General features: G+C 41.6%; 1 protein-coding gene across 13 annotated transcripts in view; it reads right to left on the bottom strand.

Moving 5' to 3' along the window:
- LOC104662548 (POC1 centriolar protein homolog B) overlaps positions 1-19,803 on the bottom strand; it is a 138,298-nt gene extending 118,495 nt beyond the window's left edge. For 11 of the 13 annotated variants that reach the window (XM_030939773.1, XM_030939774.1, XM_010363579.2 and 8 more), the window contains exons 1-2: positions 19,439-19,803; positions 18,672-18,756 (exon numbers count right to left, since the gene is read on the bottom strand). In XM_030939773.1, coding sequence (XP_030795633.1) covers positions 18,672-18,756; positions 19,439-19,453 — 100 coding nt within the window. In that variant the 5' untranslated portion in view covers positions 19,454-19,803. Of the gene's footprint in view, positions 1-13,014; positions 17,999-18,671; positions 18,757-19,438 lie in introns of those variants that run through there. The other 2 variants (XM_030939765.1, XM_030939775.1) reach the window with 2 other exon arrangements.
- Between the last annotated feature and the right edge of the window lie 2,524 nt (positions 19,804-22,327).

A 22,327-nucleotide genomic window follows, 5' to 3' on the forward strand; every position in this document is an offset into this window, starting at 1 on the left:
ACGTTCAGATAAGGAAGAGCAAAGGGAGGCGCCACAAACAAAGTAGGAAAAGACAAGGACATTGTGGTGTCCAGGAAGAGAAGGAGCATTCCAAGGGGGTGACAAGTGTGTGGAATGAGGTTTAGTAAAATCAAGCCTGATCAGGACCTGCTACATAATTTGCAGGGCCTAGTGCAAAATGTAAACGTGAGGCTCTTATAGGAAAATAATTAAGAATTGCAGGACAATGATAGCATAGCATTAAACTAAGCATGGAGCCCTGTGCAACTGTGTAGGAGGTATGCCCACAAAGCTGGCCCTGAGTCCAAGTGAGAGGACGCTCCAGCTGGGCTTCCTAGGCCAAGTAGGGGCTCAGAAAGCTGTGAAACTCAATCATTTCCTGCATCAGGACTTACTTTGGTCCTGGATGAATAATAATATTGAAGATATATGCTTAGAATATTCCTAACATCAGAATTAGTGCATGTGTTTTCTTCCCCAAGAAAGTGGGATCAAAGCCAGAAAGGCATGGACTCAGAAGAAAATAGGAGGGAGTTTATATATATGACCCCCAAGGCCGCAGATCACTTCAGCCCGGAAGTTTGAGACCAGCTGGGCAACGTCTCGAAACCCTGTCTCTACAAAAAATTCAAAAAAAATTAGCTGGGCGTGGTGACCTGCACCTGTATTCCCAGCTACTCTGTGGGGTTGGGGGAGGCTGAGGTGGAGGCGGGAGACAGAGGCTGTACTGAGCCATGATTGCGCCACTGCACTCCAGCCTGCTCCAGACAGAGCAAGGCTCTGTCTCAAAAAAATTAAAAAAAAAAAAAAAAAAAAAAAAACTATGAAAACCAACACTGAATTTCCCTCTTTACTTCCTTAACCTTCTTTCTTAGGAAAGAATTGTCCTACCAAACCCTAATACCATGATAATAAACTGTATTTGGTTATTGATGTCAGTGTTGTACTGTGTCAACGTGGAATTTGCTTTCATACATTTCCATTAAACCACACCCTATATAAACATTACCACATAATTTAAAATGTCAAAGCTTGTACCATTTATCTTCAACGGGTCTATTCTGAGATAAAATGTCAAACGAGAGGAAATTAATGGAAAACATTAACTAGTAATCTACCAATTTAAAATAAACTATTTATAATCTATAACAATAATCCATTGTTTCAAGAAATCTCTGTTGGCAGAAGAACAAAGCCCATGCTTACCTAGGTCAGTGCTTTGTCTCTGGAGGTGACAACAAAGAATAATAAATGGAAAACATGTTTGCTCTGTGTCTATCACACAATGCTCAAACGGTCACCCATTTTTGTGTCACCTTAAGTACCAATAACTTCCTTGAGTCAACCCAAGCTTTCTCACTCATTGATTTGACCAAAATCAGCTGCAGTTACTTAGAGGCTCTGTCCGGAACACTATTTTCTGAAAAGAAATGTTACTGTCTCCAGTTTTTTGTTTCTTACAAATTATCTTACTTATCTTTTCAGTTGGTAATATTTGTACCTGATACAGAATTCCAATATTACAGAATTCCAACATTACAAAATGGCATTTAATGAAATCTCCTTCTAGTCCTTGACAACCTGGTTCTCCTTCTAGAGGCAACCAGCATTACTAATTTCTTGGAAATCCTTTGTGCTTATTCAAATGTGTGTGTCTATTCTCATACGCTTTTTATACAAATGGTAGTATATTATATGCTTTCTGCATTTTACCTCTCTATCCTGCCTCCTCAGTCTACTTAGCATGATATATGCTGGAGATAATGTTTCGTTAATACCTAGAGCTGCCTCACTCCTTTTTCCCTCTTATTTTTGGTAAATTTCTATTTTGACAATTTTAATCTTACAGAAAAATTAGAGAGTTCTTAGGTTGCTCTTTGTCTTTATTGACCTTTATATTCTTGAAGACTATAAGCCTGTTATTTTGGTAGCATGCTTATTAATTTTATTAGATTAAAGATACAATTTTGACAAGAATATCACAAAAGTTATGTTGTGCCCTTAGCAGTGCATCATATTAGGGTGCACATGATGTCTCTTTGTCCTAATAGTGTTGATGTTAACTTTGATTGCTTGGTTTAGGTGATCCTACCTCTACCATGTAAAGCTACTATTTTTCCCTTTGGAATTAATAAGTAACTTGTGGCATAATATGGTTTGGCTGTGTCCCCACCGAAAATCTCACCTTGAATTGTAATTCGAATTATAATCCCCGTGTGTTGGGGGAGGGACCTCGTGGAAGGTGATTACATCATGGGGGTGGTTCTCGTGATAGTGAGTGATTTCTCACAGATCTGATGGTTTTATAAGGAGCTTCCCTACCTTTGCTCTGCACTTCTCTCTCCCGCTGCCATATGAAGACGGACATGCGAAGATGGACATGCGAAGATGGACGTGTTTGTTTCCCCTTAGGCCATGATTGTAAATTTTCTGAGGCCCACCCAGCCATGTGGAACTGTGTGTCAATTAAACCTTTCTCCTTTATAAATTACCCAGTCTTAGGCAGCTCTTTATAGAAGTGTGTGAACAGACTAATATATGGAGAGATAAGACTATATAAATATTGCCTTCCTCACCAAACTGTCACACACTAACTTTAGTATCCTTTCATAATTTTCTAACCCATCATTCTATGATTTACTACTTAATTAACGTTTAATTAGTAAGTTAATGAATTAATATTTTAAAAATGTATTTACTGTTGTAAGGAAGAAGCATCCATTTTCCTCCGTTTATCTGTTTACTCATTTACTTATTTTTATCAGTGTGAATGTATAGATTATTTAACTCAACAGGTTATAATCCATAACTGCCATTTATTTTGACTCTCAAATTGTTCCAGATTTGGCAAATGAAAGCTCCTTTAAAAGCTGGCCTCTGCGTCCCTTTGATATATTTCCATTCTTCAAATACTCCCTTATTTTCTAGAATTACAAGATGTTCTAAGACGTACTTCTCCTGCTCCAGCCCTGAAATGGGCCTTTTCTTTCCTCCCCAAAAAGCTCTGGTTTCTTTTAATGGATAATGGTATTTAGAAACCAATATCTGGGCACAATGTTTGCTCATTGCTACTGGTGTGTCAGTGAACAGAGCTGAGGAATAAGACTGAAATCACAACGGGCAGAACTAAGAAATTAGCTATAAATAGAGAGCTATTATCTATCTGTATGTAGGTTTGTCAATTGATATAGATATTAAAAACCATGAGTTTTAATCTAACACCACAGAATACATTCTTGCTCTCCCTTTTTCCATATTTGTGACTCTCTTTTCCCACAATAAGAAACCTGGCTCCCATGCTCAATATATCTTTGCTCAATCCTAAAATACAGTAGTTTCAGAATCATGAAACCACACCACTGCAAAAGCAATCCCACTAACTAGAGTTCAGTATTCAGTTTTGGTTTTTCTGAGACAGAGTCTCGCTCTGTTGCCCAAGCTGGAGTGCAGTGGTGCAATCGCGGCTCACTACAACCTCTGTCTCCTGGGTTCAAGCAATTCTCGTGCCTCAGCCTCCCAAGTAGCTGGGATTACAATTGTGCACCACCACAGTCAGCTAAATTTTTTCATATTTTTAGTAGAGACAGGGTTTCAGCATGTTGTCCAGGCTGGTCTCGAATTCCTGGCCTCAAGTGATCTGCCTGTCTTGGCCCCTCAAAATGCTGGATTTACAAGTGTGAGCCACCACACACAGCCTGTTCTGTTTTTTTAACTGGGAGGCAATTAAATTGTAGGTGGCTCCTTTTTGGTCTTGCACACTTCCTTTTGCTCTTTGGTAGCATGGTTCTACTTGAGCTTGGAAATAAGTCCTAGGGCGTGGCCCTTTCTTTCACATGTGGTCCTGATTCCTAAAGACCTGGCCTTTCTGGTGTCTCAACTCAATGTCTGAAGTGCTCAGAGAGACTTCCTCTTTGTTGAAGCTAGAGACCTAGACATCCAGCCCTGCATGGTCATTAGTATCATCATTCAGCTCTCCGTTCGGCAGTGAGAGATCCCTGGTAGTCTCACAGTTTCCCACTCTGCACATCCTGAGCTCAGCTAGGCTGTTACTCTGAGGCTGCTCTACCTCTCTGCTGTGCAGCAGGAAAAATGCTCCCAGGAAGAAAGTCAAGGAGATCATCACCTTGCATGTTTTCTTTCCTGTAAAGATCATAGTTTTTGCACTCTCTATAGGTCAATGCCTGAAAACAGCTAACTCACATATATTTTGTCCCGTTTTACAATTACTAGGTTGGTGCAAGATTGCGGTTTTTGCTACTGATATTTTCAGCTACCAATTACTTTTGTCACTGGAGGCAGAAATATGTTTTTATTCTTTTTTTTATTGATATGGAGTCTCATTCTGTCACCCAGGCTGGAGTACAGTGGCAGAATCTTGGCTCACTGCAGGCTTTGCCTCTTAGATTCAAGTAATTCTCCTGCCTCAGCCTCTCAAGTAGCTGGGACTACAGGCACACACCACCACACTGGCTAAAATTTTTTTTTGTATTTAATAGAGACAGGGTTTCACCATGTTGGCCAGGCTGGTCTCGAACTCCTGGCCTCAGGTGATCCGCCTACCTTGGCCCCCCAAAGTGCTGGGATACAGGTGTGAGCCACCATGCCTGGCCAAATAGTACATATTTTAGATAGCTTTGTACATTTGAAATATATTCCCTCTCAGGCCTTTTCATTCCATATTCAGAATAATCCTGATTGGCCAGGTGCAATGGCTCATGCCTGTAATCCCAACACTTTGGGAGGCTGAGGCAGGTGGATCACCTGAGGTCAGGAGTTCGAGACCAGCCTGAACAACATGGTGAAACCCTATCTCTACTAAAAATGCAAAAAAAGTTAGCCAGGCACTGTGCTGCATGCCTGTAATCCCAGCTACTCGGGAGGCTGAGGCGGGGTAATTGCTTGAACCCGGGAGGCAGAGGCTGCAATGAGCTTAGATTGTGCCACTGTACTCCAGCCTGGGCAACAAAGTGAGACTCTGTCTCACAAAAAAAAAAAAAAAAAAAAAAAATCCTGATAATTCAGATTAGCTTCATATAGAAATCCTTGGATTTTTCAATTATTTCAGAAGTCTTTCTCTATATTTTCTACCTCCATTATGTCCTACTATAAAGTCCATTACTGAAAATAAACTCAGCTTTCTAGTTTCACGTGGTGCCATGACTTTGTACTTTATGCTGCATTTCCAGGTTTATGCTTGCCTTTGGGTCACAAAAGAAACACCAGACTGCTTTATTTAGGGGAAAAATAGGGAAATCTTCTAAAGAAATCTATAAGAATGAGTTCTTTTATAAATATTTTTAAGAAATGAAAAATAAAAGGCAATCCCCAGACATACATCTATAAACCTAGATGGGGCCTGGTACAATGGCTCACTGTACTCCCAGTATTTTGGGAGGCCAAAGCAGGTGAATCACTTGAGGCCAGGAATTTGAGACCAGCCTGGCCAATATGGTGAAACCCTGTCTCTACTAAAAATACAAAAAATTATCCGGGCGTGGTGGCGCGCACCTATAGTCCTAGCTACTTGGGAGGCTGAGGCATGAGAATCACTTGAACCCAGGAGGTCGGGGCTGTAGTGAGCTGAGATCGCACCACTGCACTCCAGCCTGGGTGACAGAGTGAGACTGTCTCAAAACAACAATAAACCTAGATGGAAGTGAGGGAAAGGGTTGTACAATAAAAAGACAATATTCTAATCTTGACTAAACCAACTTTAATACTGTAATACAGTCAGAAGTAGTTTGTACTATGCAAGCACTGCATAATAACATAATTAAGTGACAGCACTAACTTAAAATCCCTTTGCCTTGAATAAGGAAATAACTAAGCATATTTGCTTTCTAGCTGATACTAAGTAATTAGCTTCCTAGTATAAGCTGGGTCTAAAGGAGCTGTGGGTGCTTTAAAAAGTAATCTTTAGTAATGACAAGCTGAAGAAATTGAATTTAATTTATTCAAATTTCACGTCTTTGAAGACTAGCAATAACAATGGAAACCTTTACTGAGTTAGTACTATGGGTCTAGTATTTTTCAATACTGCATAAGTCTCAAGCCCAGGCATGGTGGCGCATGCCTGTAATCCCAGGGCTTCGAGAGGCCAAGGCAGAAGGACTATGTTAGGCCAGGAGTTCAAGACCAGCCTGAGCAATATAGCGAGACCCCATCTCTACAAACAATTTAAAAAATTACCTGGGCTTGGTGGTGGATGCCTGTAGTCCCAGCTACTCCACAGGCTGAGGGAGGCAGGCAGCTGGAGCCCAGGAAGTCAAGGCTGCAGTGTGCTGTGACTGCATCATTGGACTCCAGACTAGGCACCTTTATAAGTACTACTTTATTTAATCCTAACAACAAGGCAGATAAATATCATTATCTCTATTTTACAGAAGAGGAAATGAGGCTTAGTGAGGTTAGGTAACTGGTCAAGGTAACATAGATGAAAAGTGAAAAAGTTCAATTTTTAACCCACTTCTACAAGACTCCAAAGCCTAGGCTTTTAACCAATAAACCAGTGCTTCTCAAAGCAAAGGGAATTTATGAATTATCTCCATCAGAGTTACTAGGGTCCTTGTTATAAATACGTATTTCAAGTAAATTATACATTATTTGGGGTGAGACCTGGGAATATAAATTTTTGACAAGTTTCTCACTGAATTCTGATGCACACTGAAATTTGAGAAACAATGCACTCTGTTACTACCTCTCAGTGTTACACTAAATTAGTTTAGCTTTTGTAATTTTTCAGCTTTTGTAGGTTTAGTAATTTTTTAAGCTATAATAGGAGAAGCTCCACAAAGTACCACTTAGGCTGCCATCAAGAATTTGAAAAAAAAAAAAAAAATCTTTGGCAAACTTTTATTATGGTTTCACTGCAGGGAAAGTAACTAAAAAGTTCCAAATTTCAGTTTGCTTCTATTCAGTAAAAAAAGGAAAGATTAATTTGTTCTTTACTATCATTTGTCGTACAAGCAAACCACATGTTACAGAAGGATTTAATCAATGACAGGATAACCTTGAAGGGAAAAGTGGGGGAAGTAACAACTTCAATGTTAAAATTATGCAATTTTCAACAGAAACTTTTAAAGTACAGGTCAGATTCTGCAAACCATGTGAAAATACTTTTAAAGGCTTTTACTGTTTGTTTAAACGTGAATGTGGCCCTCTGGGAAAGGGATGACTGGCCTAATGGAAAAGGGTATGGTTCTGGAATCAGACTCAAACCAGACTCTATTAGGCTAGAGGTCCCTAACCCCCAGGATGCGAACTGGTACTGGTCCGTGGACTATTAGGAACTGGGTTGCACAGCAGGAGGTGAGCGGCAGGCAAGCAAGCATTAAGGCCTGAGCTCCACCTCCAGTGAGATCAGCAGCGGCATTAGATTCTCATAGAAGTGTGAACCCTACTGTGAAAATTGTCTTCCATGAAGCCAGTCCCTGGTTCCAAAAAGATTGGGGACAACTGCTAGGCTCTGCTGCCTACTAGCTTTATAGTTTTGGGCAAGTTACTAAAATTTCAGTTGAAGGGATGATAACACTTCAAAGGCTATTTTGTTTTCTCCCATCCTCTTCCTTCTCATCACCTTTCCATCCATCCTGTGAAACCTAAGAGCCCCTATTATATGGTTTGGACTTATGACCCCACCCAAATCTCATGTTGAATTGTAATCCCCAGTGTTGGAGGAGGGGCCTGGCAGGACGTGATTGGATCATAGGGGCAGATTTCCCCCTTGCTGTTTTTGTGATAGTGAGTGAGTTCTCACAAGATCTAATTGTTTAAAAGTGTATAGCACCTCCCCTTCTCTCTCTTCCTCCAGCTCTGGCCATGTAAGATGTGCCTGCTTCTCCTTTGCCTACCGCCATGATTGTTAAGTTTCCTGAGGCCTCCCCAGCCATGTTTCCTGTATAGCCTGCAGAATTGTGAGTCAATTAAACCTCTTTTCTTTGTAAGTTACTCAGTTTCAGGTTTTTTTTTTTTTTTTTTTTTTTTTTTAAGATGGAGTCTCACTCTGTCGTCCAGGCTGGAGTGCAGTGGCGCGATCTCAGCTCATTGCAGCCTTTGCCTCCCAGGTCAAGCAATTCTCCTGCCTCAGTATCCTGAGCAGCTGGGACTACAGGCGCGTGCCACCACACCTGGCTAATTTTTTATTTTTTGTAGAGACAGGGTTTCACCATGTTGGCCAGGCTAGTCTCGAACTCCTGACTTCAGGTGATCTGCCTCAGCCTCCCAAAGTGCTGGGATTACAGGCATGAGCCACTGCACCCGGCCTCAGGTATTTCTTTATTGCAGTGGGAGAACAGACTAGTATATCCTACCTTCTAAGAGTCTACTAAGAAAAAATCCACTATGCTTCAGGTCCTGCTTCCTCTAATTATGACCAGAAGTTGAAGCCTCAAGCCTCTCTGGTCATCAATCATTGTGCAAACTTTCACTCCCATAATGCTATGGATATCCCTTTAAGCTGACCCTAGTACCCACGCCTTCTCTCCTCAAAATTTACCACTGGGCCACAACACCCACTAGATGTTGCCTCTTGTATTCACATCCTTCTCTCTGTAAGTCCCTCTTCCTCCTTAAGTACTTAAACCTTGACTCTGCTTGGGGACATCAAGTTTCCTGTCACCTTTCAAGCAGCAATCATTTTCTCTTTCACATGTCACCTACTTCAGTCACAGTCTTCCTTTCCATTTCAACTCTGAGCACTATGAATTAACTCAACAGATACATGACCCCAACAACATGTAAGGCATTGCGGCAAAAGGGGGGAGTCCTAAGTGACAAAGCAGACAGAAATCTCTAATTGGGGAGCTTAAATTCAAGTGGAAACGCAGACAAACGTATCATTTTTATTTATTTATTTATTTATTTATTTATTTATTTATTTATTTATTTATTTATATTAATTTTTTGAAGATGGGGGTCCTGCTATGTTCCCCAGGCTGGTCGCAAACTCCTGGGCTCAAGGTATCCCTCCTGCCTCAGCCCCTTCAGTAGCTGGGACTACAGGCATGCACCACTGTGCTTGGCTTTATATCATTTTAACTTGTGCTAAGAGGTATGAAAGATAAAGCAGGAAGCTTTATTTTGTGTGGAGGTGGAATCTTAAGTTAGATAGAATGATCGGGGGCATTTTAAATGGAGGTGTGAAGGACAGGGAATCAGCCAAATAAAGGGTGAGGTGGTGAAGAACATTTCAGACCAAGGGGAAAATAGGGCCTCTCCAAAGACCTTTTTTCTCCTGCCTCCTCAGCCGCTTGTTCTAAAAATCTTGTCACCAGCAGAACATGAACACTTCTCAAATCTCTGATTGCAACCCACCAGGACAACTTGCTTTCCTTATGACTCACTCACTTCCATCTCATCCAGAACTCCAAGACCCATGTTCTCATCCAGACCCATGTTCTCCATTGAGGCTCTTTTCTCACCATCTTCACTTCACTAACCAATTTATAACCTTCGTTTCTCTCCTTATTCAATTATAATCCCCCTCATACACGTAACGTTCAGTCCCTTGACTCTCCCTCCTTCCTTCAAATTCCCCTGGCAAAAATGCCAAGCACTCTGCTTTTTCTGAGATCATAACTATACCAGTGAGAATTGCTGGTCACCCCAACCCCCAAACAGATTGGAAACACTATACATTTATGATAAATAAGTTTACATGAGTCTTATATACTCCAAAGCAGTGCATGATTCTCTATTAGTTTCTCTCTCCACTCTCTCTAATGACAATTTAATATTGTCTCTATCTTCAACATTTCTATCCCACTCCTAACCTTGGCTTTCATGATACCCTACTATAATGGCTTTCCCTCTTATCTTTCTGATTATTCTTTCTTAGGTTATTTTGCTATCTCCTCTTCTGATCTACAGGTTGGATATCTTCAATATTCAGACATGGGGTATTTGTTCTACATTCTTCCCAGGTGATCTCACTCATTCCCATGACTCTAAATACCATTTATATGCTAATAATTCCCAAATTTCTGTCTTGCCCGGACCATCACAGTAATTTGAAGACCACCATCCTAGTTTGAACCACCATCATCTGCTGGTATTACTATAGTCCCCCTAAGTGATTTCCCTACTAATAGTACAATCTCTGTATAGTAGCCAGAGTGGTCCTTTTGAGGTACAAATCATGTTATTCCCTTACTAATGCCTCCAACAATTTCTACCACTCTCAGAACAAAATCCTAAAACATGTCAAGTTTCCTGTAGCTGCTGTAACAAATTACCACAAACCTGGAGGCATGAAACAACAGAAATTTATTATCTCACAGTTCCGGAAACCAGAAGCCTGAAATCACGGTGTTGACCGGGCCACACTCTCTCCAAAGGCTCTAGGGGATATCTCATTCCCTCCTTCTCCCAGCTCCTGGTGTCTCTAGGCACTCACTGGCTTGTTGCTATGTCACTCCAATCTCTGCCTCCGGCTTCACATGGCCTTCTCTTATCTCCTCTGTATGTTTTCTATAAGGACACATCACTGGATTTAGGGCCCACACAGATAATTCAGGATGATCTCATAATCATTAAGATCATTTGCAGACTTACATCTACAAAGACTTTTTTCCCCCCAAATAAGGTCACATCACAGGTTCCAAGGACTATGACATGGACACATCTTTTGGAGGGTCACCATTTAAACCCATTATAGCTTCAAGGCCCTGCCTAAGCTGTCTCTGCCTCCCCCTGCAGCTTCATCTCTCTTTGTTTACCAGGTTCTACCCATTCTGGCATTCTTATACTTTCTTGATCTAGGACAGCTCTTTCCCAGCCTTGGTCTTTGCCTATGCTATTCTCATTTTAGTCTTTACCTAGCTAACTTCTCCTCTGGTCTTCAGTTAAATCTAACTTTCACAGGGAAGTATTCCTTGACCCCATAAATTTAAGGATGTCTCCACTGTTACCCTCCCTTTAAAAAGCACTCTATGGCTGGGTGCAGTGGCTCACACCTGCAATCCCAGCACTTTGGGAGACTGAGGTGGGTGGATCACTTGAGGTCAGGAGTTCGAGACCAGCCTGGTCAACATGGTGAAACCCCATCTCTACTAAAAATACAAAAATTAGCTGGGCATTGTGGCATGCACCTGTAGTCCCAGCTACTTGGGAGGCTGAGGCACGAGAATCACTTGAACTTGGGAAACGGAGGTTGAAGTGAGCCGAGATCATGCCACTGCACTCCAGCCTGGGCGACAGAGTGAGACTTGGTCTCAAAAAAAAAAAAAAAAAAAAAAAAAAAAAAAAAAAAAAACCCAGCAGCATACTATTCCTTTCCTTCACAGCTTTGACTACTTTCCTTTGTTTCATCAAGTTGTACCGACAAATGGATTTGTATTTACTTGTTAATATTTGTCTCCACCACTGGACCATGAACTCTTCATATCATCTTATGAAGCACATCTGCTTTCTTCCCCTCTTTATGTAAACCCAGAGCATAAAATGGCATCTGGCATACAGTAGCTTTAACTAAATAAGGGAGTAGTAAATAAATAGACTGCCTCTTCTTCCCCTTTTGAACAGGATTAGATAAATGCAAATAGACAGGTTAAAATGGTGACCAGACACCCAAAGACACTGCTGGCCTGCAGTAGATATCACTCCTAGCCCAGCCTGGAAGATTGATAAAGCTTGGCACAAATGAAAAAGTAGTATCTCAAAAATTATTAAGTTAGAAGGACTTCTCTTTCTTTTTTTTTTTTTTTTTTTTTTAACATGACACAGCCTCAGGAAGTCCTGAAGACATGTGCCCTCTAATTTTCATTTCTGCTGTGGATAACTATACAACTCAGGAACTTGTTTCACCTTTTACGGTAATCTCCACCTCCTGTCCAAAAGGATTGATTGAAGTTTCTCTGAAATTTTAGGAAAAACTCCCATATAAACTTATTTCCAAGCCCCACCTAACACTAAGCAGACTGATTCATTCATATATATATGTATAACTTCCTTAATTCTGCAAATTACAAAATGATTCAAGTATTATTAATACTAAATCCTACTAGCCTGTTCTAAAGTCTAGCGTGCACAGAGGCATGCAAAAAGGTCTAGCATGGAAAGAGAAATCTTTTCTGAGACATCTGAAATTCTCCAGCCTGCTTTTTTACCTGAGGTATTTTTTAAAAACTGAGATATTATTTAAATACCATAAAATTTAGCCTTTTAAAGTACACCAGTGTTTTGCCCAACATTTGCACTTTTATCACTAATTCCAGAACATTCTCATAATCCCCTACCCCCTGCCACCCGCCAAAAATTCATCTCTGTTAGCATTCTCTATTCCTCCCTTTCCCAGACCCTGGCAAACACTAACGTACTGTCTCTATGGATTTTCCAGTCTTTTTTATACTCGTGAAACTGAAACACAGAGAGATGAAGTGATTTACACAGAGCTGCAAGTCACTTAGTAAGAGAGTAAGGTTAGAATACAAGTATTTGCAGGAACTTTTAAGTGTATAAAAATTAGTGAAAATATGTTTAGGTCACCTATATATATATGCTAAATGCAGCTATAAGATCATCTGATGTTAGAGTCCTTATAAGAGTCATTCTCAGGCAGTGTGTCTGGCCAGGGAGAGACAGGGGTATAGGGATCTAGGAATCACTAAAGAGGAAGAGACATGCCACTGGTGGAAGGGAATTGTATTTATGGACCAGGGAAATATGAGGATTTGTGGTTTAGAGGACAGAAATTTTTCTTTTCCACCCAGGGTAGTGAAATTGGTGCTAATATGTCCAGGTGCCCATTGCTTCCTTTTATAGTGGCCCAAGTGGGCCCCAGAGATCCCTGATCATTTCTAGTTTGCTCATGAGTAGTTAATAAAATAATAGTACTAACACCCCTTCAGAATACTTGCTGATTAACTACACGTTGTAAAATAATATGGGAATTTTGACTGTCTGAATTTTCAAATAAGTAAAAGAACTGCAAGCTGAACTTACTTCCATGGCCATTATAAATATATACACAGGAGTACGTTCCCACAGGCTAAAATAATCACAATCTATTTGCAAAAATAATCAGGCACACTTTTTATTTTATGTCTTAATCAACATTACAAATACAAAAGGAAAACAGTCAGAAACAACTCATCACAGAGAAAAAAATCATCATTCAGAAGAGATTAATCTGAACTTCAACATTCTTTGTGCTCATTTTAAAATTATTAAAACAGGAATTCAAAAGGACAAGCAAATAAAAACCAAGTATTTTATTAATTAAAATTGAGACCCTAAACCAACTAAGACCATACAACTTAAAAATAAGCTGTCTTCATCCTAGAAAAGTTTGATTTGCCATCATACAACGAATATGTAGGAACTTACTAATGGGTAAGTAAACAAATTTTCTTTTACAAACAAGTTATTTTGAGTGATAGAGATCCTCCTGGTGACTAGATTTTTTTTTTAATGACTAAAAATGCCTATTTAGATAGTCCATGTATCCATAGAGTTGGACACTAAATGACACAGTGAACATTTAAAGTTGAAACTCCTTACCTACCAAATATTTTCCTAAAACTGTTTTTAAGCATATACATTAACTTAAAAGGTCAACTCTTAATTGTCTACAGCAAAAGAGAGCTTTGGTACTAATAAATTCAAATTAAGGAATCAGTTTTTTTAAATGTAGAATTACAGAGTATTTTTGGAATTAAATTGGAACGTGCCTAAATATGAAAATGTGAAAGTCCCGCTTTTCTGTTATGTACTCATGAGGAATGAACAGCTTAACTATACTGGATTATTGACATAAATAAAGCACCACTGTAAAATCTCTTCCTAAAAGATTGCTGGGTCACACCTAGCAATTTAGGGCAAAAAGTCAATAAAAAATTAAGGTACTTTATTTTTTAAAGTCTCATTTCCCTTTTGATAGGAGCATCAAGATACTAAAATAAAAATAATGTAGTAAGTACTTTCAAAATATAACAACTTTAGTTATCCCATATAATAGGGGGCTAACAAGAAAACAAAATAAATAAATAAAAAGAGAAAATTTAAAAATAAGTAAAAAATAAAAAGTATTTTTAAAAAGCAGCCTGGGCAAAAGAAGTGGGTGGGTTTAGGAGAATCTCTTTTGAAAAACTCAGAGCATTATTATTAACCCTTCTTAAATTAAATGCAGGGCCAAGCATGCTGCATGTAGAATCTGGACAATTCGTTGATAAACTTTAAGGTTGCTAAATAACTTACAGAAACTACGAATGCATTTTCATTTTATGAGGCAAAAGAGAAAATATTCAAGATTGCATACCAATTTTATTTTTTCAAATGGTTATCCTAAAGAATTTCCTTAATTTAGATTTTGCAAAATTCCTACTCTCCAAATCATCAAGTAAACACTAAAAGCAACTTTACTCGTGAATACAGTGGACTCTTTATGAAGCATGCATTTTTCATAAATCTAGGCCAAAGTGTACTAATTGAGATTTAATTCTAAATTCATCCTGTGATTTCTGGATATAATATTGGTATAAAACCAGTAAAAATACTTTAAAAAAAAAAGTGTTTACTCCCCAAATAATTTAGTTTTGGAAATATTTATATTCTTAGTCAAAATATTACTTTTAGAGTCTAAAGGTTTTAAAAACAAAATTGGTTCAACAATTATCAAAATGAAACGACTATAAACACTGACTAAAACTTCTTAACCCACAGAAGTAAACCACTTCAGGTGAGTTCCGCTCACTTAATTCTTTTTTTTTTTTTTTTTTTGAGACAGAGTCTCACTGTTGCCCAGGCTAGAGTGCAGTGGCACAATCTCGGCTCACTGCAAGCTCCGCCTCCCGGGTTCACGCCATTCTCCTGCCTCAGCCTCCCGAGTAGCTGGGACTACAGGTGCCCACCACCACGCCCGGCTATTTTTCTGTATTTTTAGTAGAGACGGGGTTTCACCGTGTTAGCCAGGATGGTCTCGATCTCCTGACCTCGTGATCCGCCCACCTTGGCCTCCCAAAGTGCTGGGATTACAGGTGTCAGCCACTGCGCCCGGCCTCAGCTCACTTAATTTTTAAAACCCATTTCTCTTCTCCAGCTTCACAACTGGATTGAACATTGCTCAACTGCTCAATAACATTACCTATGTCAAAAGTGAAAAGATAAAAAGTATTGTAAAGATTGCACAGTGAGTGAATCTGGGAAGAATATACTGTATAATCAACATTTCAGAGCTGAAAGGGATATTTAAGATCCAATCCAGCACCCACATTTCACAGATGAGAAAACCAAGCCCAAACACATCAAATAACTTGACCAAAGTCACATTCCTCAGCTGAGCCATTCATTCATTCAGTCATTCATTCACCCACTTACTGAAAGGGGCACCTAAGTGCCAGGCTTGGTGCTAGGAGACGGAAAGCAGCATTCGCAACTGCCAAGGCAGTCTTTTTTCCTTGCATTTTAAAGATAAATTCTTAAATTTCCTGATCAGCAGAATTCGTAGGAGAGTTCCACAGCCTTGGCAGAACCTAGCCCACTTTCAGTTTCACACATTTTAATAAACATAGTTGGGTTTAACTTCAGAGAGGCCTCAATTGTGTTTACTTTAAATGATTAAGCATTAACAAAGGGAGGCATAGTATTCGGAATGAGTCCCTTTCTAGTACATTCATAACTTAAGGAAGTGCAATCAGAAAATGCCCTGCAGACACAAACACGTTCACAGAGAGGACAGCTTACAAATCAGAGGAATTTGAGGTATTAATATATAGATCAGTGAAGTCCAATAGCTCAAGTTTACAAAGTATGGAATGCAAATATCTCCCCATTTCATCTAGATATGGGTACGTCTGCATGTTAAAAAGGCCTCCAAACTCACACTCAAACAAATGCCCTTTTCCAATTACACGTATCTCTAAAACCAGGCCTTTTGCATTAAGCTCAATTTTCTTTTTGATTAGAAAAAAAAAGTTAAAAATAAAATCTAAAATTTAATGTGCTGGCTGAAAAAGAAATTCAAATTCTATGTAATGAAAATAGCAATAGCTCCAACTGCACATTCGTGAGTTTTGTTACAAAATGGGATGCGCGGTGAACTTACCCATCAACATAAATCATACCTCATTTTACTTAGACCTTTACATTCTTTAATATTAAGTCTGGCACTTAAATGTTTTGTGTGTTTCAATTCACAGTCAACTTCTTTTAAGAAGAGACCATATTGACAAAGCTCTTATATAAAACAACCCATATAAGTAAGGCACTGAGAAATATTAAACAGCAGCACTCAAATGAACCCCAGCTTTCCAGTGCTCCACAGATGACTGCTAGGTGGCTTTTGATAAAACAAAACACAATCTTCACTGAAGCCCTTAAGGCTCTTTGACTTTCTTGACGCTATTGTCAGCTCATGACGAAAGTGCTGTTGTGCTCTATTTCTCAAAACTCCAAATTTGATTTTTATCTAGAGCATCACAAGTTCTCATCTGTACATCAGGTCGGCCCTCCGGTGTCCGATAAGCACTAAGACACAGTCCTGAGTGTGGGTGAAAAATAGTTCCATCTTCTTTAAAATGCCAAATAATGTTTGCTGGTACAGGGAACCCATCTTTGGGACAATTTTGCATTCCCACATAATTTTTTTGCTCAGGAACCTCTGCACATAACTCTGTCACAGAATTAAACCTTATTTCTTTGTTTGAAGTATATTCAAAGAATTGATTGCCTCCTTGACCATGGCATCCAAACAGTGAAAGGTTAGCACCTGTGGGGTTGTTGTCAGGAGAATTATAATCTAAACATTCAGAAGAGATCCCTCTACTGCGAATAGCCCCATGCCAGCCTGGCCTATCCTCTGGAACATGTAAATTAGGAAACACGTTTTTCAAATACCAGTCAAAGCTCTTGCATCTCAGCCGCTCTCGTAGTAATTTTCTTTCAGAAATATCACCATAAGCTTCTTTCCTTGCTGGAGGGTTTCTATTGTAGAAGTGCTCTTTGTACTCATCCATCCAAACTTCTGCTGCCCGAGCAGTATTCTGCAGGAAATTGGGGCGAGCATACGGTGCCCGCTTGGGGAACACATGGCCCACGTGGGAACACGGGTGGATCTCCAATTTGCCACCACACTGCCACACCCTAAAAGACAGCTCAAGGTTTTCACCTCCCCACACTTCCATTCCTGTGTCATATGTTCCAAGGTACTGAAAATATTTCTTGCTGACAGCAAACAGTCCTCCAGCCATGGTGGGTGATCTGATGGGGTCAATTCTTGATATCCGCCTGTCCCTTTCGTGTTTGGGGACAGAATGCCACTGAAATGTTAAACGCCAGTCAAACCCACCAATCATGGGCTCCCCTGTCTGCATATAGAATTCAAAAGTATTCCAATCAATTGTGTCTATAACAGGACACACAATTGCTGTTTCATCTCTCCCAATCCTTTCCAAAAGCGGTTCCAGCCAACCGGAATTACACTCACAGTGACAATCCAGGAAAGTGAGGACGTCCCCAGTGGCAAAAGTGGCCCCAATCAGACGGGCCCTAACCAGCCCCTCTCGCTTATTGGTCCTAATCAAGCGTACTCTATCAAGATTGCTGATGTAAGTTTCAAGTTGAGTCTTCAAATAAACTCTGTCACTCAAGTCATCCACCAAGATGATCTCTTTCAAAAGGACTGCAGGAGAAGTTTCTAAAACACTGTGAATAGTACGGAGCAAAGTCGACCAGGCTTCATTATAGAAAGCAATGATAACAGAGGTGGTAGGAAGTGTCCTATAGTTGAACTTCTGGGACTTACACTCATACATTCTTTTATCCTCTATGTGTCGATGCAGGGAAATTCTGTCACTGAGGTAAATATTGATGGCATATCTCTCAATGAGTTCTTCTTGCTGCTTCAGCTCACCCTCGTTGAGTTGGAGTTTGCTGGCTTTCCCCCACTCCCCAGGTGCATGGGAATCTGCAGGGGGCTTCTTATAAAGCGGTCGAGACAAATCCTCTGTATTTTTCTGGAGGTCTGAGAGCCTTCTTGACCCCAGCTCCCTGGCACGGCCGGCTCCTGCGGAGGCATGAAAAGTGGAGACCAAGAGCTCCACGAAGATATAGGCCACTGTTAAAAACGCCAGCAGCAGGCAGCTCTTGCCTGCCCAAGTCCACCTCACCGCCATCCGGATTCTCAGGGCTGGGGCGCAGACGCAGCCACCCAGCCACCACGCAGGGGAAGGGCGGCGGAACCCACAGCTCGAGCTCAGGTACTTCCCAGCAGGTTCTTCCTTTCATGCAGGCGCTGGGCTTCTTTCCAGCCACCTGGGCTTTCCAGGGGTCACCTGAGCCCTCTCGGTCCTCGACCTCCGGCACAGCCTAACTCCTTTCTCCCCACTTCCTCCTGCTCGGCTCACAACTTTTCACAAACTCTCCAGCCAACACCCCACCCTTCCCGGGCCGAGGACAAACCCCTCCCCTTCCCACTCACTCCTCCTGGTGGTTAGTTTGCGAAAGTCGTCCGCCAGGCCTAGACTGCTGGATAGGAGACTCTTGGCCGGGCCGGGGGCCGGGATGGCCGAGGGGGCCCCAGCTGCGCCCCGCCGCGCTGGGCCCTCGTCTCCGGGTGCTCTCAACCTCCATACAGGCCCCTAGCCGTTCTCCTAGGGACTTTGCCCGGACAGGAGGAAAGGTTTCCGGCCCGTGGAGCTTTTGTCTCATTACAAAAGCAAAACAAGAATAAGACTTACCGAGTTGCTTGCCGTTGGGGCTGAAGTCCAAGGAGGCGATTGCAGCTTTGTGGCCTTTGAAATAACGCTCCAGAACGGGGTCCTCCTGGAAAGGAAAGTTGTCAAGTTTTGAAAGCCGCCGCAGACCTCGAATTCTGGGGGCCGGGATCGACGCTGCCACTCCGCCGGAGTCCGGCCTGGGAATGGCCACCCAGGCGGCGGCTTCGCTGGGCGGCGGGGCCGGGCAGCAGCCCACCCACGGGCGCGGCGCCCAGTCGGGCTACAGGGAGACGCCGGCACCAGCTCTCCCCGCAGGGCCCGCAAAACGCTCTGTTCGCGCTCCCCAGAGTCCAGCGCATCGTAGGAACCGCCGCCCCTTTGACATGCACGTTCCCGGGCCCCGCCCGCTGGCACAGGGCAGGCAGGTGCTAGGATGCGCCTCGGCTTTGGTACTTTTTTTTTTTTTTTTTTTTAATACTTCCCAGGTGATTCTGACGTAGGCGCTCCACGGAAACCCTCCAAGAATTCTGGGGGCCGTGGGACCGCCCGGCTCAGTCCGGAGCTCCGGAACTCGGGGAACAGCGCCCGGGAGCTGGGTCTGGTTTCCGCACTCCGTCCGCCCCGGTGGCAGAGTGAGATACGGACGCCCCGGGACGAGGGGCTCAGGACCTGGCTGCGGACACCTGCCTCCATCTCCCGCCAGGTGCGGGTTCGGCCCGGACCTGGCTCCGCAGCCCGCGGGACAGGCTCCAGGGAGGGATCCCCCCGCACTTCCAACCCGTTCTTACCGTGGCTGAGGCCATCAGGGGGAGTGGTCCGCCCCAGGCTCCTGCGGGTGGGGGAACCCGGGGAGGGGAGGGGAGGGGATGGGGCAGGAGAGGGGACCGTGCGGCTCCCGGAACCGTCTCCCCAGAGCGGCAGCGCCTCCCGGTCACTACAACAACGGCGGCCCAGTCAAACCCCGCGCTCCAGGCATGGCTAGCCGAGCCCCGAGACACCGCCAGCCCTGTAAAGAGCGGACGGGAGGGATGCTCCGGTTCAGCTGTGGCTACACACCAAAGCCATGTTTACTAACACTCGCGTTCCCTGTGGTTCGACGTCAGGAAGTGGGGTAGTAACCAGGACGGGAATAAGAGCGATGAATGGGAGTTGTGAGCCTGTGATCGATGCAATCAGAGTTCTATTACGTTTTAAAGAGACAGCACCCGTGACGTTTAAGGTGATCCCCTACCGCTTATTTTGTTGACGTAAAGCTTTGAAGTGGGGCAGCTTGCTAGTTATTAATATACTAAAAGGAACTAAATCCCCGGAGGGCGGATTTGAATTTATTTAGCCACTGTTTTCCATACAGTGCCCTGCGGGATATTGATATAGATGCTGGATGTGCGTGATGAATGAAATGAGTGAATGAATGAATAAATGTGCATGCACTTAATAATGTTCTGCGATATGTTTCCAATCTCATTTGCTGATTTGCGTATACCTTAGAGCAGTAAACTTACACAGCTGGATACTTAAAGTCTTTAGGAAGACTTGGAAACATGGTTTTGGTTTGTTGTTTTTTTTTGTTGTTGTTGTTGTTATGAGACCACCTTTCTACAGCAGACTTTGTCACACATAGTATCATTTGTGCTTCAGTCAAACAATGTAGTTGGTAGAATTACAAAATGTTTTCAATGTTTCCAAGTTATAAACTTGATTCCTAGATATTGTTCTTAGAGGTCACACAGAGGCAGTTCTTCTAATTCCAAGTCCATATACTTTTTTTTTCTTTAACCCTGCCTCAAAGTGTGTTCTGAGCTGAAAAATACATATAGTGTAAAGATCCTTAGCTACATCAAAAGGCATAATAGAGCACAGCTGGTAAGATATGTGTTTTATGCAAATGAAAGGTATGCTACACACCTTCATTACAGATTCCCTAGTTGTCTAGTGATTGAGTTTAATTTTATTGAATATGGTACTTAACTAAACAGGTAGGCTTTAGATTACAGTGTTAGTTAATTTAAGTACACACTTGTTAAATATCTGTTGTATGTTTGGCCTTGAGGGACACAATGATGACTAAGATATTTCCCCTGCCTTCAAGAACTCAGCAATCTAGGGTTGATGAGTCTCATGCTTTAGCATTTCTAATGTTGATTTGGGGGCCCCATTTCCAGAGATGCTGAATCAACATATACAAGGTGGGATCCAGGGCCCTTCTGATGTAACAAGCTCCATAGATGATTACTAGGGGAGTCTCGGCTGTCTATGTTGAGAAACACTGCATTAGTCTAGGAGATGATATGTTAAGAGTGTTGATACCAGCAACTTGTCAGCAAACTGTTGCAGGACTCTTAGTTTTGCTATATATTCCCAGTTTAGGCTTGACTTATTTTAAAAGCCTGACAAATATATTTAAAAAATGTTTTAAAATAATGCTGGATACTGGTGGGAATGTAAAATGATGTAGCTCTGTTAAAAAAATTTTCAGTTCCTCAAAAAGTTAAACCTAAAATTACCTTATAATCCAGCAATCTCACTGCTAGGTATATCCCATAAGTATTGAAAGCAGAGACTCCAACAGATGCCAGTGTTCAAAGTAAGCATTATTTACAATAGCCAAAAAGTGGATACAATCCAAGTATCCAACAGATGAATGGATAAACAAAATGTGTGTGATATATACATATAAGGAAATATTATCCTGCCATAAAAAGAAATGAAATTCTGATACAGGCTACAACATGGATGAACCTTGAAAACATTTTGCTAAATGAATAAGCCAAACACAAAGGAGCATGTTGTATGATTCCACTCATATGAGGTACCTAGAATAGGTGAATTCGTAAGGACAGAAAGTAGAATAGAGGTTACTAGGGCTGGGGGTTAGGGAGACTGGGGAGTTACTGCTTAATGGGTGCAGAGTTTCTGTTTGGGATGACGAAGTTCTGGAAATAGATAGTGGTGATGTTTGCACAACATTGTGAATGTACTTAATGCCTGTGAATTGTATACCTAAAAATGGGTAAAGTGGTAAATTTCATTACAGGTTTTTTACCACAATAATAAAATAATAATACCAGAAGCTGAAGAGTAATCAGGACCTCAGGATTACTCATAGCCATGTTGTATCTAATATTGGGCAGAGCAGAAGCAGAAAAAGGAAGAAGTTGGAGATTTAGAAACTAGCTCATAAGAAAAAACAGTACAGATTTTTATTTAACTGTTTTAGTAAAAGTTTAGTTTTTACTTTTTTTCTCAATTATCAAGAAACACGTTTTAAATTTAAAAGATGGGAGGGAAACTACCTATTACTCCTATCACCTAACATTTATCTTAAAAAATTTGTCACCTACTGATATGGTTTGGATTTGTGTCCCCACCGAAATCTCACGTAGGATTGTAATCCCCAGTGTTGGAAGAGGGGCCTGGTGGGAGGTGATTGGATCACGGGGGTGGATTTCCCCCTTGCTGTTCTGAGTGAGTTATCATGAGGTCTGGTTGTTTAAAAGTGTGTAGCACTTCCCCCTTTGCTCTTTTCCTCCTGCTCCAGCCATGTAGGATGTGCCTGCTTCCCCTTTGCCTTTCACCATGATTGTAAGTTTCCTGAGGCCTCCCCAGCTATACTTCCTGTACAGCCTGCAGAATCATGAACCAATTAAACCTCTTTGCTTTGTAAATTACCTGGTCTC

The sequence above is a fragment of the Rhinopithecus roxellana genome, chromosome 10 (assembly GCF_007565055.1).
Source record: "Rhinopithecus roxellana isolate Shanxi Qingling chromosome 10, ASM756505v1, whole genome shotgun sequence".
NCBI classification, from domain to species: domain Eukaryota; kingdom Metazoa; phylum Chordata; class Mammalia; order Primates; family Cercopithecidae; genus Rhinopithecus; species Rhinopithecus roxellana.